Here is a 16,724-nt window from a genome sequence, read left to right on the forward strand (position 1 = left end):
AAACCATGTGCGTGTGTAAGCATATGGTGCAGGGGTCACGAGAAAGATTAAGAAGGACAGCGATTGCTCATTGGCTGGCAGTGTAACGAGGCTCTCAGGTAGAAACGGTGCCATCAGAAACAGATGGAAAGCCAGGCGGAGAGAGGGAGGGATGAATAGAAGGTTTAGGGCAAAGTCCAGATCAGAGTGGCTGAGGAATGGGCGGACTGAAAGCACACAAATGAGGGTCTAGAGGTTTCACGACGATGGCTGGGAGCAGTCCTATAACTGCTCATTTAGTGGTTCGCCGCGACCTCGGCCCGAGGCAGAGCTGCTGGAGCACTTCGTATGAGCCAGGCGGCGAGGCAGGCCGGGCGGAGGGTGAAAAAGCAGTGTTTTGGAAAATGAGAGGGTAGGATAGGAAGAGCAGAGAGCTGGAAATAGCAGAGGGCTCAGCAGCTGCTTCTCATCTCCGCCCAGGAGGAGATACAGTAACACCAGCTCACACACCACCCCCCCTCATCCCTCCAGACTCTCGTTCTCCTGCTTCTCTGTTTTGTGCTCACCACTGGTGGAAAGTCACTAAATCATAGACTGTATGGACCTAGTCACCGTGACGTCACCCATTGGTTTGTGGACTACCGTTTTGAAGCCTCGAGTTTGGCCTTTTGGCCGTCGCCATCTTGGTTTTGACACGAGAGGGTGGAGCTAAGTACAACCGAATGCTGAATAAGACATTTTCAGGCGAACAAAAGAGTTATAATTAACTTTCATGAATTGAAAAACACACTGTGAAAGGGTTAAAGTTGTAAGATGAAAAAACGGACAACTCCCAGACCGGATAACGCCGTGGTGGCGACCTGTCAATCACAAGGTAGCAACGCCCTAAAGCTTTGACTCTAAATGGGACCATAATTTACTAAATGAACATCATGCTGTATTGAAGAAGACTTGAAACTAGTGATTGAGACCATAAACTCATAAGGTAATAAATCAAGTGAGAAGTAGGCTCATTTTCTCATAGACTTCTATACAATCAGACTTCTTTTTGCAACCAGAGGAGTCGCCCCCTGCTGGCTGTTAGAAAGAATGCAAGTTTAAGACACTTCAGCATTGGCTTCACTTCTCAGACCCGGAGTTGCCCACTGTACTGTACTGTACTGTACTTAAACAGCTTTCAATGTTGTCATTGCAAATGCTAAACTTTGCTTTTCTTTGGTTCCAGCTTCTCAAATAGAAAAATATACAGCTTTTTTACCGTTTTAAATAGAAAATACTGAGGTTTGGGACTAAAACAAGACATTTGAAAATGTCACCTTGGGATCTAGGAAATTGTGATGGATGTTTTTTTCTGACATTTTAAAGAGCAAGCACTCAATTAATTCTTCTACCGCTACTTTTAATTCACTACATTTTAGAGGGCAATATTGTGTTTTTATTCCATTAATTTGACAGCTATATTTGCTTTGCAGATTATGATTTTGAGATATGTTTAAGATCAGCTTGTAAAATATGATGCATTGCTATAGCCTGCCTAAAGTACCTAACAATATATCAAGTAGTTAAATTGACTTCCATCTTGACTAACTGTGGCATTTAAAGAGTATAATAGAATAGACTAACATGAAATGAAAGTGGCCATTCAGCATGAGTGTTTTTACTTTTGATATTTTAGTGGACTTTGCTGATAATACTTCTTTACTGTATTTACAGAGGTAACATTTTGAATGCATGACTTACTTTGTAATAGAGTCATTTTACATTGTTTTATTGCTACTTTTGCAGATCTGAATATGTCCTCTGGTGCCCACCTCTCTCCTTCTAACTTCTTCCTCTCTTCACATCCAAAGAAACAGTTGTCAGGCTATTGAATAGGAGTCATCGGTGACTATAAGCACCATAAATGTGGGTCAATAGGGGCCTACTACGCCCAATATTAGGTTTTATCATCTATTCACATGGTAGATCACTGAAAGAAGGTATAAAAGAACACTACAGCGACCTCTAGTGACCGTAGTAATAATGACAGGAGCAGAAGTGAAAGTAAGGCGCTCTAGTAAAGACTGTGAAACTCCATATGGTGTGGAGGTTGGGGGCGATTGATGGAACAAAAAACACACGTTTTTCACCCAGGAGCATCCTGGGTGAAACCAACAACGTGTAGTTGCCTTTGTGTTCACAAGTATTAAGTTTCACTTTTGGAACATAGATATTTTAAGCCAAAAGACAATGTTTTTTACCCTAAACTTAAAGGAACAGTGTGTAGGATCTGGCGATATCTAGCAGTGAGGTGAAGAGACTGCAACCAACTGAAGCCGCTCTGTGTGCAAAATGTGTTGGCAGAGCTTGTGTGTATATGGGAAGTGAGTGGTGAAGCAAGAGAGAGAGAGCGGCGGCAACGGGAGCGAGTTATCGACTCCGGCGCAAGCAGGAAAAGTTCGTGGAGAGGACCCGCTCCCTGTGTAGATATAAACGGCTCATTCTAAGGTAACAAAAAACACAATGGTTCTTTTTATCAGGTGATTATATACTTAAGAAAACATACTTAGTAATATTATATTCCATTTCTGCCAATAGATTCCCCTAATTCTTACATACTGGTCCTTTAACTGAAGGCCTAAACCTAAAGAAGCCTTTTTGTTTGTATTCAAAACATAACATTTCATTCAGTTTTACGTGTTAGAACGTGTTGCTTTTAAGATTAGCTTTCACTTTTATAACATAGTAGGCATAGTAGGTCCCTAATGACGCACATCTATGGTGCTTATAGCGACTGATAACGCCTATTTAATGGCCTGATAACAGTTGAATCAGGTAAACAAAGAGAGAGAGAGAGAGATATACTGAGAGAAAGATTGAAAGATAAACAGACTCCCAGTAACCTTCAGCTCCATATCCTTCACACCGGATGCTAACTGATTCATTCCCTCACACACACTCTCTTCATTTCATCTCCCTCTCTGTCTCGTTCTCTCTCACTCACAGGTTGCTTTAGTTTGCGAGGTAGTAGAGTGGGTTCCAAGCACCAGACGCCATATGCAGTCACACTGCAGTGGGTGATGGATGGCGGTGTTTGGAGAGCAGCTGTGCCTCGCAAGCACTCCCGCTCGCTGTGTTCCTGCGCGTGTGTAGTCGTGCCAGTGTGTGTATGAGAGCATAATACTCCTCATTCTCTGTGACCTCCTCTCCACCTACTCTATTCATCCGCCTTTCCTTTAACCTTCCGTCTATCAGACACCCTCACTAACACTCTCCAGTCTCCAGACTGACTGCACTGCAAAAGGAGTGTGGCGGTAAGAATACACCCAATGTACCAAATGATACCTTCAGTACTGATCTGCTCGTCGACAGCACGGCTATTGTGTTTCAAGGACTTTCAAAGAAAGTCTGCTGTGATGAAATTTAATGTAATCAGTGTGAGATCTGTAAATGCAAATAACATTTTCAGTGCAGATTCAATCTATAATATATTACATTAAATCTGTATTATGTTTTTCTCAGCTTATAATCATACAATATATTGAGTTTTTTACTGTTAACAAACAATAAAGATGTCATCATAAAACATGATTTATATGAATAACTTAGATGTAGTTGTTGTCTAGTGTTAGTTCTTGCCGTGCAGTTTGAGCATGATAACAGGTTCCTGCCTTGTGCTTTGATATCCGGCTCTGCGGCTACCCTTTTGTTTACATTTGCATCAGGGATTGTGCCTCTAAAGTGGAAGATATCTGATCCGCCACCATGCACGGATTACATGGGACAGACATGACTAACACCAGGAGGAAGCTGGGGGTTGATGCTGGATAATAGGAAGAACATTTGCATTTAACTCCAGAGTTCAAGCTCATGTTGAAGGAACAGTGTGCAACTTTTCGGGGGATCTATTAGCAGAAAAGGAGTATTATTTCATTTAGTTTCATTTTATTTTATTTAAAACCTCGGAAAACGCATTGAGGGAGAACCCTCATTTTCAGTGGTGCCGAGTCATGCATAGAATAAATAGAGACACAACTAAAATCAAAAAGCAATAAAATAATATATGACTATGTATATTAAAATAACAACAGAAAAAATACTGTATATAACAAAATAAAATTAAAAGCGATGACAGCTATGATCAATAAGATTAGCAATTAAACCTTTGAATTGTTTCAGCGGTATTAACACGGTCAACTTGTTGTGAGGTCGAAGTTTTGTTGAGGCATATTCCAGGTATGTGGGGCACAGCAACAAAAAGCAGATCTTCATGATTCTTCTTCACCTGAAGCTAAGAATCATTGTGTTTTCATTAGCTTAGAATGAGCCCTTCATATCTATATGGATAGCTCATTGCAGATTGCAAAACCGTGGTTGGTTGCAATCTGCAACCACACCACTAGATGCAACCAAATCCTACACACTGTACCTTTAAGAACTTTTTTATTTTGAGCAAACATCATTTTTAACCACAGGCAACACCTAAGCCAGAACCGACACTGTAGGACTTGCCTATAAGTCTCACCTTTAGCTAACCTTTCACATAGGTTCGATTTGTGATACCGTCACATAATCTTACATTGTGAAGGAATGTAGTTGCATTTTTGTCCACAGCACCGTGTTTCAGAGCTCAGGCTCATTTCAGAACATTTCCAGAGGCAAAGGAGTGCATAAAGCCAGAGGTGTGGTGCTCTGAAACAAGTCTGAGTTTGTACCCACTATCAACTTATTCGCAATCATAAGACTCAGCCAGCCCCACTGACGATATCAGGAGGTGTCATTGTGCGCCCCGCACCTTGGTTAAATCAACAGGATTAGTCAACAGGAAAGGCACAGTATGTGTCATGTCTGTATATGTTACTAATTCAATTTTCACCAAAATATTTTGTTCCTGAACAGTCTACGAAGTAGAAAGTAGCACAAAGGTCAAGATCAGAGCAAAGAATAAGTCTCAATGTGCCTGAAATAAATGTGATCTGATAGCTACCAACAGTAATAAAGCAATTCTACATATAAAGCAACAGAAATTACGTTTAAATTGACCTTTTCACTGGTTCAAAGTTCAAGGTTCAAGGTTCTTTATTTGTCAATTCCAGCAAAGCAGTCATTGGCAATGAAAATCTTTGGTCTCAGGTTCCTTCAACAATATGTATAGTATATATAAAAGGGGATATCACACAAGTAAGAGTGAGAGCAAATTGGTAATCTAAGGAATGTAACAGTGTGTAAAACAGTACGTAAAGTAAGATAAGATAAGATCTATATAAATCTGTGTTATACCCAGAAATTGTTTGTTTTTTTCAGCGAGAAGCTGCTGCATTCTGTGCACATTTTCCCCCCACAATTGAATCATTGTGTAAGAGATAGACTGCCATGCACTCTAACCAACACCCCAGTCACATCTGCCACTAACCATTCCAGACATAATAATAATAAAATAATCCTCTGCTGGTTGACATCATGCAGCAGGGATTAGAGTGCCATGGAACAAAAATCACATTCATTTGCAGAGCCATTGTTTGGGGACAGGAAACACAGAGGGATTGTGACTTAGCCTGCGCGTGGAGAGACGGGATACGACGTAACCCGTCTCTCTCTTTTTACACTGAGCTCCCTCTTTTCCTTTGCGCTTGCATTATTCATATAAACCTATTAACTCGACACGGGCGCTGGTCTGGCCCTTTTAATCACACCCTTCCAGCTATAGCCCACCTCCCTTTGGTCTGTTTAATTTCTTTTTGATTCTACTATAATTAATGTGCACTGATGAATATAAGGCAGAACCTGTGATGTCCATTTTTCTGGGACATCACAGGTTCTGTGAGCATCACAAATAATGAATAATTCAAAAGCACTCTTCGTTGCACTTAATATGATCGAGAGGCCTGACAAATACTGGGCTGGGAAGGTGAGTCGCGGTGAGGTGGCAGAGGCATGCCGTGGCTCGTAGCATATGATCAGAGCCCTCCAATTAAGCCCCTAACATGCTCCATTACATAATTAAGCAGAAACCCTCTGAATAGCCTCCTTCTCGCCAACACCTTATGTTTATCTCTCCTTCTCCATCTGTCTTCTCTGTCCAGACTCCTCATTTGCAACCCAGCGGAGCAGCAGAGAAGGGCCTTTGTAATTTGATGAGGCATGAGTGCGCAGACCTTTAACAATGATGACAAAAACTGTGCAAGAACAAGCAATGAAGCTATTTAATTATTCCAGGAGAGGTAATGTGATTGTTTTAATTAAACGGTGCTGTTGCTGAATCACAATGATGGTCTCGGGGTTGTTGATGGACGCAACAGTGAAGACAGAAGGACAGAGGCTGTCAGGTGTGACAGAGGGAAACAGCTTCAGGATGTCAGATGAGAGCAAACTGGGGGAATTCTGGAGACTGATTCTGCATGTGAACCCCTCTCATCTGTATTCCTGCCTCGGCCTCAGAGTAGCCACTCCAGTTGTGGTGTTTGCTGTCCCATGAATTTCCCAAAAGCCTCCTCTCTGCGTTTGCCAAAAATGCTCTTGAATGGTAGCCCATTTCACAGTCCAGTGCGACTGCTAATGGCTTTTTCATCCCGGGAAAGCGGCACAGCTCAATCAGCAAGAGGCTTTTGGACAGAGGAAGGGTGCCGGGAAGTGTTTGTCGTACAGAGGAAGATGTTTTTTTTTTCCTTCCTGACATAGCTGGACAAGTACAGAGAGGAGTCTTGTTCCAGAACTGTATTTCTTTTGTTATTGCAATCCTCAGAGGCAGCAGGAGTGTTGCGTAGGTTTTGTGAGTTAGGGAACACAGAGACAATGCAGCCCGCAAAAGTCTGAGGCTCTATGTGACATTTAATAAGCCAGGTTATAGCCATGTTGCCACTGCTGATTACAGTGATGCTGCAGGAGACAAAGGAGGGAGAGAGGTGCGTATGACGGCACAGGCGGATGGAGAAATGGGGAGTAATAAAGCAGGCCTCCTCGCAGACCTCCCTCTCGCTGACCCTGTGCGTCTGTGTGAGTTTATGGCCACTGTCTGAGGGGGGGAAATAAGATTGTGCTTTATTGCTCAACAAGCCTCCCCAGCAATAATAGCATCTCCCCCTTTAGCCATCCATTCTGAGAGACATTTAGCTCCCACCCAGCCTGGATCTGCTCAATCTGCAGCTCAAGGCCAGGATTAGTCAACTGAATCACACTCCAATATTGCTCTATGCCACCTCTTCCTATAACTAAAATGCATCATAATCTCTTCTTTCTCTACGTTGAATGAAGGACCAACACAGAAGAGGGTGGGACAATGGAGAACACCTGATGTGAAGGGCCATTTGCAGCCCTCTAAGTGGTTTCCTCAACCCTTGAACCAGTGTTGCCAGATCTCACAGGAGAAACAAGCAACCAGGTCTATAGAAACAAGTCTAAAACAGGCAACCCCCCCCCAAAAAAGCCCAAAACAAACAAACTTACCTTCCTACACAATATGAGAGAGAGGCGCCACTTGATCACCTCATATATATGTATGAATTTATTTTGGATTGAATGCATTGCATTGCATTTTTGCATCCATTTTTAGCTTGTAACTTTACATTTTTCTTCTCAACTAAAGTTAAAGAAGATGAACATTTTATTTAATTTTTGCATTTCATTTCTGCTAAGACCGTGAATCCAATAACAGTAAGCCTCATTTGAAGAGAACGGTGCTGCATTTCTTTTGTTTTTCAGTGCTAGCCTGTTAAACCAGATCGGCATGATGTGCTCATATATGGCAAACTGCCTTTGAATTGGAATTGTGTACATAAGCAAATAAGTAACTACACTTTAGAAACAAGCCCCAAAAAATGCAACCTGCGACTACCAATATTTGTAAGCGACCTTTCAGGAAAACAAGCCCAAAGTCTCTGCCTTGAAATAGTTATTAATGCACAGCTTACCTAAGCATTTGTAAGGCACCACAATGTGAGCGTGCCCTTTGCACACCTTCTTCTCCTTCTTGCACCAGTTCTCAATGCGAATTGGCTGGTTGGCCTCCACCACATTTGTGATTTGGAGCTCGGGATACATCTGTGGGAAGAAGAAGAAGAAGCAGAGAGTGTATTACTAAATAAAAGAGAAGGTATTTTGTATGCGTGTGTGAGAGAGAAGGTGCGATAAGTGGAGCTTCAATTGGGATCCTTTAAACCACGCTTTATACTCTCTAGATGCCATCTGCTCAACCATGAAAGAGCACGCAATTCACGCTTTCCCAAAATGCCATCAAAATGTCATCAATAAATGCAACTGACGCTTGTGGGTGAAGGCTCTTTGAAAATCCACAGCCTTGCTTTTTTTCTTGGACAGCTGCATAATAAAGCACAATACCAGCAGCCTCTTGGGTTGGGAGATAGGCTACAGGAGTCGGGACAAGTAAATAAGAGCCAGGATATCCATGTCATGGAAAAAAACCATGTCCTTAACTGTAGACAGCTAGCAGCTAGAGGAAATAACAGCAGCAGGGTCTGCTAATTGAAATGGCACCCACTATACTGTAAATCATGTCTGTCTTTCAGAAACGGCTCGATAGCATTTCCAAATGACAAATTACAGTGAAATGAAAACTGACTTTTTCCACCTTAGTAGCCAATTCCCCTCAATATAATCTGTCTGTTAACCCCTTAACAATCCGACGGCTGCTGATCCGTGTTTCAGAGGTTGTACCGTGGTTTTTAAGCTAGAGTGAAGATACTAGTATCACATAAAACCTAAGGAATATATTGTTACCAACCATGTCATGCTAGCTTGTTAGGAAGAATGCTAAATATCACTACAAAGTTACGTTAAATTTTGGTGAGGAAAAACTTTCATGGCCATTTTCAGAGTGGTCCCTTGACCTCTGACCTCAAGATATGTGAATGAAAATGGGTTATATGGGTACCCACGAGTCTCCCCTTTACAGACATGCCCACTTTATGATAATCACATGCAGTTTGGGGCAAAAATCTTGCAGTTGTTTACATGCAGTACAAATGTGTAATTTTCGCCTATACTAAAATGGTGTATTTGAATATTTCTGCATACTGGGGTCCCTAAACTGTCGTGGAATTACATATATTGGATATGACTGGAAAGTTGAGACTCTTGTGGATCCAATTGTACTCATGTGTGATGATGTTAGTCCCCATAGTGGCCATTTCATATAGTGACCATCGTTTGAATTTTGTGTAAATGACCTGTTATGACCTCTAGGATAATCACAGCCTCATAAAACTTTACAGCCACAGACTAGAGGCCTAGAGGCATTCAGAGGATGGATGGCTTTCCTATAGGATTAGCTTGAGCTGCATTTCAAATCATCCATTTTCAGGTTCCCAGCTTTCAGATGATGTACACCACTTCTATGTGACATCTGCTGTTGACTTTTTATCTCCCCCTGAACAGAGAAGAAGATTTGAGAACCACTGATTTAATCTGTAGCTTAATATTTTACCGTGAAGACATGAAAGTGGCTTCGATCTTCTTCTCATCTAACAAACAACACTTCCTGTGCGACGGCTCTGGTTTGAACTGACTATGTTAGCATGATTAGCAGCACGTACACAGCAAGTCCAACTATAGCAAATGTCAAGATCAAATACTCATCTAGATGCCATAAAATTAGGACATTTAAATACAAAATGTTACATATTCAAAACAAAATCTTCTTTTTAATCTCACATCACCAAACCTCCCGTCATGTCAAGCTCATAGAGTAAAATTAAAGAATGATAATGGCACCTCTGTACATGGGTGAGGATCTCCTTAAGTCATTTCATTGGTTGTACCTATGATGGCAACTCACTTTGTTTCTGCCCCTTCATAACTGACTTTGGTGCTTGAATTTCACCACTGTGAGACTGCGTTCCAATACCCATACTACCATACTATTTAGTATGCCACAAAAAGATTTAGTATGTCCCAATAAATAGTATGTCAAATGCAGTATGCCAAAAATACCAGGATGTCCTACTACAGCTGGTCGTATTTTGCAGTATGCAAGCCAGCATACTTCTCTGGCTATTCTGACCCACAATCCTCTAAGCAAGAGGGTCAAAGTTCAAGGCGCAGTCTTATGACAAAGTAGTATGTCCCAGTTGTATGCATACTGCATGCAACAGTATGTACTTTGTAAGGGCAGCTGCAGTACGTACTAAAAGTAAAGGCCCTGACACGCCAAGCCGACAGTCGGTCGTCGAACAGTTTGGGGCCATCGGTGAGCGTCTGTCGGCCTAGTTTTTGCGGTGTGTCCTGCACCGTCGGCTCTAGTCGGAGTTTTTTGGACCGATTCAGCATGTTTAATCAGCGGTGGAACCCGTCGGTGAGAGAAATCACTCTGATTGGCTGTTCAGCTTAAACGAATCAGTGTACAAGAAGAGAACCGGACGTGAGGAAGAAAAATCAAGAGGAAAAACACAGAAGGGTCATTTTTCATCTTCATCTCATTTGACCATTCCAGAACACGGATATTTTCGCAACGACATGGCCATCTGGAATAAAGCTAAGTGGTGTGAAAATGGTCGGCAAACACCGCTTTGTGTCATGTACGCATCATAACAACGGCTTGTATATCCGCAGTACTCGTTCTTCTGGTTTCCTTTTTTCAATTACAGATACAGACTACCGCCGCCTGCTGGTGTGGAGAGTTATTTCATCTCACGCAGGTGCAGAACGTACGTGGTAGTTGGCCGTCGGCTGTGGTCTTTGCGGTGTGTCTGAGTGCATCGTTTTGGCCAGGACAATGGCGATGTGAGGCGACTCAACGGTCGGCCCTCCGTCGCCGCTAGTTCTCCTTGATGTCGGGTTGGTGTGTCTGGGCCCTTAAGTATGTGATTTGGAACACAGCCATCGTATGGGGATGTGTCTGTGTCACAGTGACTCACCTCCTGGCAGTACTGCAGCACGCCCTCTTTGGTTCCGACGCAGCTCTTGGTTCCGGATGGGTCGGGTTCCCAGCGGCCGGTCTGAATGTTGACATGCATGTTGAGCTTTCCGCAGAACATCGCCACCTGTGGCTCGGCCACGGCAAACCCTGTGCCTGCATTGGCTGCCAGCGCCTGTAGAAAGACGAAGAGAGAGAGAGAAAGAGAGAGAGAAATGGAGGTTAATGCAGTCAATGATTATAGAGCCCATAAAAGCTGGGGGACATTGTGGCTGACTTGACTTGAGAGACACCGTGTGCCCCACTCGCTTTTCTCATAAACTTCATTAGGAGCCTGAACACATAAGTTTCCGCTCCTGTACTACAATGGATGACTGTGCTAGAAGTGATGGAGCTACATCAGAAGCGCCTGTCAACGCTTGGCTGCGACTTAACGCTGCGGTGCTGAGAGCAAAGGGGCTCAGACAGGAGACAAATTAAATGCACCTCGGGAGTGTTTGGCTAGGTTGATGGTTAAACGAGTAGGGGTTGGATTGGATTTGTGCACAAGGTTTTTTTGCTCCGGTGCCCGTTGAGTGACTGAGAGGCTGCACACACAGAGCAGGAGAGGAGAAAAAAAAAACCGCGGTCCGTCATGCCTCACAAAGCAGGACATTCCTAGTTGAGGGCAGAGCTTTGCTCATCCAGGCCTCCTGGGACCAAAGTCTTTCCACAAAGTCTTCGGATAATTTATTCTTCAAGGTAAACACTGATGGTTCCTCGTCCGCTATATGTGTGCTTTAAAGACACATGTGAACAGCATGATGTAATAAAGTAAGTGTTCTGAGATACTGCAGGAATTGTTAATCCTGTGATTTCCCATCAGAATTTCCAATCTATGTTTACCTCCCGACCCTCTGAACATGAGAGGAAATCTGCTATCTTTCCCCGGTGTTGTCCTTCCTGTCATCATTTACTGAACCCTGCACTTCCTTCAGCAAGCAGGAACACCCAGTGTGCCTGTCCTTCAATATACAACCACTCTCTATAGGAAAATGAGCACCACCTGTCCAAAACTACAGCGTAATCAGCTTCCACGCGACTGCCTTTCAGATGACACGGCGTGGTGCTAGCATCAGTCGACTCATCGGCTCCTCATTGAGACAATAAGTCACGGCCTGCTAACGTTCGCCTGATGCTGGGGGTGTCACAGCACGGGAAACTCTAATGAATCAGCGAGGCGATGCAGCTCTGCATGCCAAACTATCCTAAAACACACACCAGGGAGCCTCCAGACAGGAAGTGGAACGGAACTGATCCCCTCTTGATTGTCATAATGTCATCGGGCTGAGTAAACAGCCTTCAGCCCCAGAGAGAGATCAAGGGAACGAGCGAGGAGCGTTGGACTCAGATGTCTGACCGAGACGCCCGGCAGCAGAGGTGTCCTCTGCAGCGCGGCGCCAAGGAGAAAGCAGCTGAAGAGGGAGACTTGAGTAACAGTGTGTTAGACAAAGCTCTCCGTCTAATTCTGCGCAGGCTCCCGGGCTGATAATAGGCGCAGAACAGAACAGAGCGAGGACAAAACAAGTGCTGTGTAATCAGCAGTTGGCTGTAGCGTGTGATGAGCCGCAGAGCCAGCCAGAGCTGAGTCTGCACGCACGTAAACCGAATACAGCTCCAGCAGCCACATGCAGCCGCAGAAAGGACACTGGTGCCCAGGCAGACACATATAACACACAAAAACAAGCAAACAGGGACAAGTAAACACGCACTGGACTGTCTTGATTTGGTCCTAGAGGCACAGCAGCCTGAGATTCAACCTAATTTCCCCTCCTTCCTCCATCTTTGTGCTCCACTCCTCCCTCTCTGCACCACCACAGGCTTGTTTGCTCTCCTCCCTCTCATTCCTTTGTGAGATTGGCTCGGGGTGTATGAGAAGCAGAGAGAGGTGGGGAGGAAATGAGGGACGCAGAGAGGCACGTTAGGGAGGAAGACAAGGGAGGTAGTGACAGCCTGACCACAACTAGACTCTGCGGCTGTGGAAAAACAAGCGTTGGGGCCTTCTCTACGCCCCCTTGACTCCACTAAAGAGAGAAAGTCTCAGTGGGTTTTGAATTCTTCAAGTGCAACAATCGCAGTGGAGGCAGAGTGGAGGCGGTTTATACCAGTGGCTTAAATGTGCAGTCACATGCCTGTTTAGTACTTAAGAAAAGAGCTGCTCTGGGTCAGAATTGCACAAAGAAAAGCACCAGGGGGGGCAGCAGAGAGCACAAGAAGTGACACAAGCAGACGCAGAGGGCTTGAGGGGGAACAGCGGGGGCGGAATTTGTCTCGTCTGTGGTTCCTGTCTCATCATCAGCGATACCTGAACCAGAGGGATGGCTGGCCTCGGGAAAACGGACCAGACAGTCACTTCTGCTGACAGTGACATCCTTAAACTCAGACTCACACCAGCGCAGGAGAGATAATCAACTTTGTTCTTCAGACACGTTGAAGAGTTCTGGCCTAATCTCGGAAACTGACAGTTTTTTCCTGGGTCGTGACTCAGTCTCGGACAGCCGTGAATGGGAAATTTATTTCAAGACCAGTCGAGGACACGACTGAGGTGTCATCGTCACAATTTTTTTACATCATCCCAGACCGATTTGTTCCGTCGGCCACTAGTGAAGGCCGGTGAAATGGAATCAGAAGAAGAAAAATGAGAAGAAGCATAAGTTACTCTTAGACTCAGAAGGGAGCTGTGGATGGATACAGACTGCATGCCACAGTGAGCTGTGGACCAGAGTTTTGCTCTTGTTTTTCTTTTCGTTGTTTATTCGATGGAACTGAACTCCTCCTTAAAGGTCACATGGAATAACTTTGACAGTAATTTGCTTCCGCGGTTTGTGGTGTTTCCACATGAAAAAGAGGTTCAGGGCAGGACTTGATGCCAAGAATGACTTCATTTTAAAGTTCAAAAGTGGAGAGACAAAGATGTAAAAATGGACACCGATGGTAGCCCTGGACGATCACCTGTCTTCTAGTTTAGCCCGGTCGCACGAACAGACGTGTGAATGACACGATAATGCGTAGGCAAAAGCGTGCAATAAGAACGCCGTTCTTGCTTTAGGCGTGTCATTTTCACGCCATGTAGTCTGTACTGACTGTAATGTAAACGAATGCATTCGCGTGAATATGCTACGCTCAGAGCTAGTGACGTAGAATAAAGAGTGAGAAGGACTAGGAGGATGGGTCCAACAAACACAGGACTTGTAGTGGTGTGCTTTCCGTACTTATGTTACGTTGTTTCCACATGTATTTTATTTAGTTTACATACTTATTTTAAGGCCATCCATGACGTATTTACTAAATCTAAGTGAGTGGTTTTGCTGCCCCCTGCTGGTACTTCACCTTCATAAAAGAGTGCAATATTCACGCCTCGGCGAGGCAAAACGTGAGACACTGACACGCTATCTTCTGGTGGACATGCGGGTCTATTACACGCTTTGGCGTGATATCGGGTTGAGTTTAGTTGGTTGATCTAGTTCTAGTGCAGAAAGCTGCTGATGATATTGATGATTCCGGTGCAAACCAACACCCAGATACACACCTTACGTGACTGTGCTAATCATGCTTGGAGGTTTTACATGACGGGAAGAGAAGGGTTGGCTGGATTGCCCCACAATCTGTAATTACATTTTACTAACTGGGATCAGAAACATGAGTCATCAACAACATTTTGGCAGTTTACGGGAAGAGAAAAGGGTCGAATGTGGATGTAAAAATGTATCTTTTGAGATTTATTCAACAAATAATGTTTTTTGTTTTCAGAGACATAGGGTAATAACAAGGTATTTCCATTTATTTATTTCCTCTTACGAGACCTTTCTATCATGTATTAGTCGCTATCATGTTGAACTGTAAAATATCTAAAGCTTTAGCAGATCAATTTAGCATTGACTGTTCTGCTTTCTCTTGATTTACAGACTGTGGTTTTGGTCTGGAATGCAGCACAGATACACACCAACACACATTTGTTGGGAAAAATATGCCGCCACACCTAACACGAGCAAGTCATCGAGCATCCATCTCTCATTACTGACTCACCATGAGATGTTATATCATGTGTAAGTGTGAACACCTGCCGCTATGTGGAGGTTTAGCAAGTCAGAGGGAGAGACAAAGGAGGGAGAGAGGGAGTGGAAGTTGGGAAAAGGGAGAGGCAGTATGATAGAGGAAAGCACTGACAAATAGGGTAAATAGACAACGGCAGCAGGGAACGCGCACTGATTGGCTTACGTCCCGGCTTGACATATTATTCTCAAATGAATGCAGACTGTAATGCAATAAAGAACGGCGTGAGGCGGCGTGAACGCAGGAGAGACAGGCCTGCCACCACAGACGCTTGTCAAAAGCTGTGTGGGCTGACTGAGGATCATTTAGCTCGTTTTCACTCTTTACTGCAAACACACACCGGTCTGTCGCTGCTTCCCCAGTCTGCCTCCAGCACACAAACATGTTTTATTAGCCTGCTCTGTGTTCCGAGCCAAGTTTCACATAAAACAAGCTGAGACACGACAGGGCTGGTCATGAAACAAAAAAAAACAGACGCATGGGACATCGCATGAACACACACAAACTAACACTCCTTTTTATCCTCATCACAGATAAATATACCGTATGAGTCTGGATCTCTAATGAGACACACACACACACACACACACACACACACACACACACTAGAGGTAAATCTGTCTTCATCTTCAGTGGAAAGCATTACCCGGCAACACTTAAATTAGAAGAGCAATGTTATTATGAGTACACCGTCCAGCATTTTGTGATGCATATATATACAGTATATTAGGGCTGTCAATCGATTCAAATATTTAATAGCGATTAATCGCAAATTAATCACACACATTTTATCTGTTCAAAATATACCTTAAAGGGAGATTATTTAAGTATTTAATACTCTTATCAACATGGGAGTGGGAAAATATGCTTGCTTTAGGCAAATGTATGTATATATTTATTATTGGAAACCAATTATCAACACAAAACAATGACAGATATTGTCCAGAAACCCTCACACGTACTGCATTTAGCATAAAAACATATGCTCAAATCATAACATGGCAAACTGCAGCCCAACAGGCAACAACAGCTGTCAGTGTGTCAGTGTGCTGACTTGACTATGACTTGCCCCAAACTGCATGTGATTATCATAAAGTGGGCATGTCTGTAAAGGGGAGACTCGTGGGTACCAGAGAACCCATTTTCATTCACATATCATGAGGTCAGAGGTCAAGGGACCCCTTTGAAAATGGCCATGACAGTTTCTCCTCGCCAAAATTTAGCGTAAGTTTGGAGCATTATTTAGTCTCCTTGCGGACAAGCTAGTATGACATGGTTGTACCAATGGATTCCTTAGGTTTTCTAGTTTCATATGATACTAGTGTCTTCACTCTAGCTTTTAAATTGAGCCCACTACAACTAAACATCGCAATTGTGTTAATGCGTTAAAGAAATTAGTTGACTAACTTTGACAGCCCTAATATACAGTATATGTATAAATACATATATGTATATATATATATTTTTCATGTTGCAATACAACCTCCACAGCGCCATAGCGTCACACCTATCATAAAAGTAATTTGAAAAATATACGTGAGAGGAAGGTTTCCTTTTGTTGCAGGATTATTTCCGAGTGACTTTCATTTCTTGCTGTGGGTGATTGACAGTCAGCAGAGTGTAAATGAACGCATTCATATGAGAATGCTAAACGTCGGCGCAATGAAATAACAATAAATCAGAGAAACTCTGACAAAACCAAATGAAGGCTTTACGTTTACTGTGATAGATTATTTAGCTCAGGCAATTTTCGAGTCTGTGGAAGCGGCTTTTTTATGAGAATAAAAGGCAGAAAAATGGTCTCTTG

At 43.4% G+C, this 16,724-nt stretch overlaps 1 protein-coding gene across 6 annotated transcripts in view; it reads right to left on the bottom strand.

Moving 5' to 3' along the window:
- Window positions 1-16,724, bottom strand: part of aplp2 (amyloid beta (A4) precursor-like protein 2) — a 74,020-nt gene that overhangs the window by 27,507 nt on the left and 29,789 nt on the right. For all 6 annotated transcript variants that reach the window (XM_074640278.1, XM_074640277.1, XM_074640276.1 and 3 more), the window contains exons 2-3: window positions 10,827-11,000; window positions 7,866-7,995 (exon numbers count right to left, since the gene is read on the bottom strand). In XM_074640278.1, the coding sequence (XP_074496379.1) occupies window positions 7,866-7,995; window positions 10,827-11,000 (304 nt within the window). The remainder of the gene's footprint in view (window positions 1-7,865; window positions 7,996-10,826; window positions 11,001-16,724) is intronic.

The sequence above is a fragment of the Sebastes fasciatus genome, chromosome 7 (assembly GCF_043250625.1).
Source record: "Sebastes fasciatus isolate fSebFas1 chromosome 7, fSebFas1.pri, whole genome shotgun sequence".
Taxonomy (NCBI): domain Eukaryota; kingdom Metazoa; phylum Chordata; class Actinopteri; order Perciformes; family Sebastidae; genus Sebastes; species Sebastes fasciatus.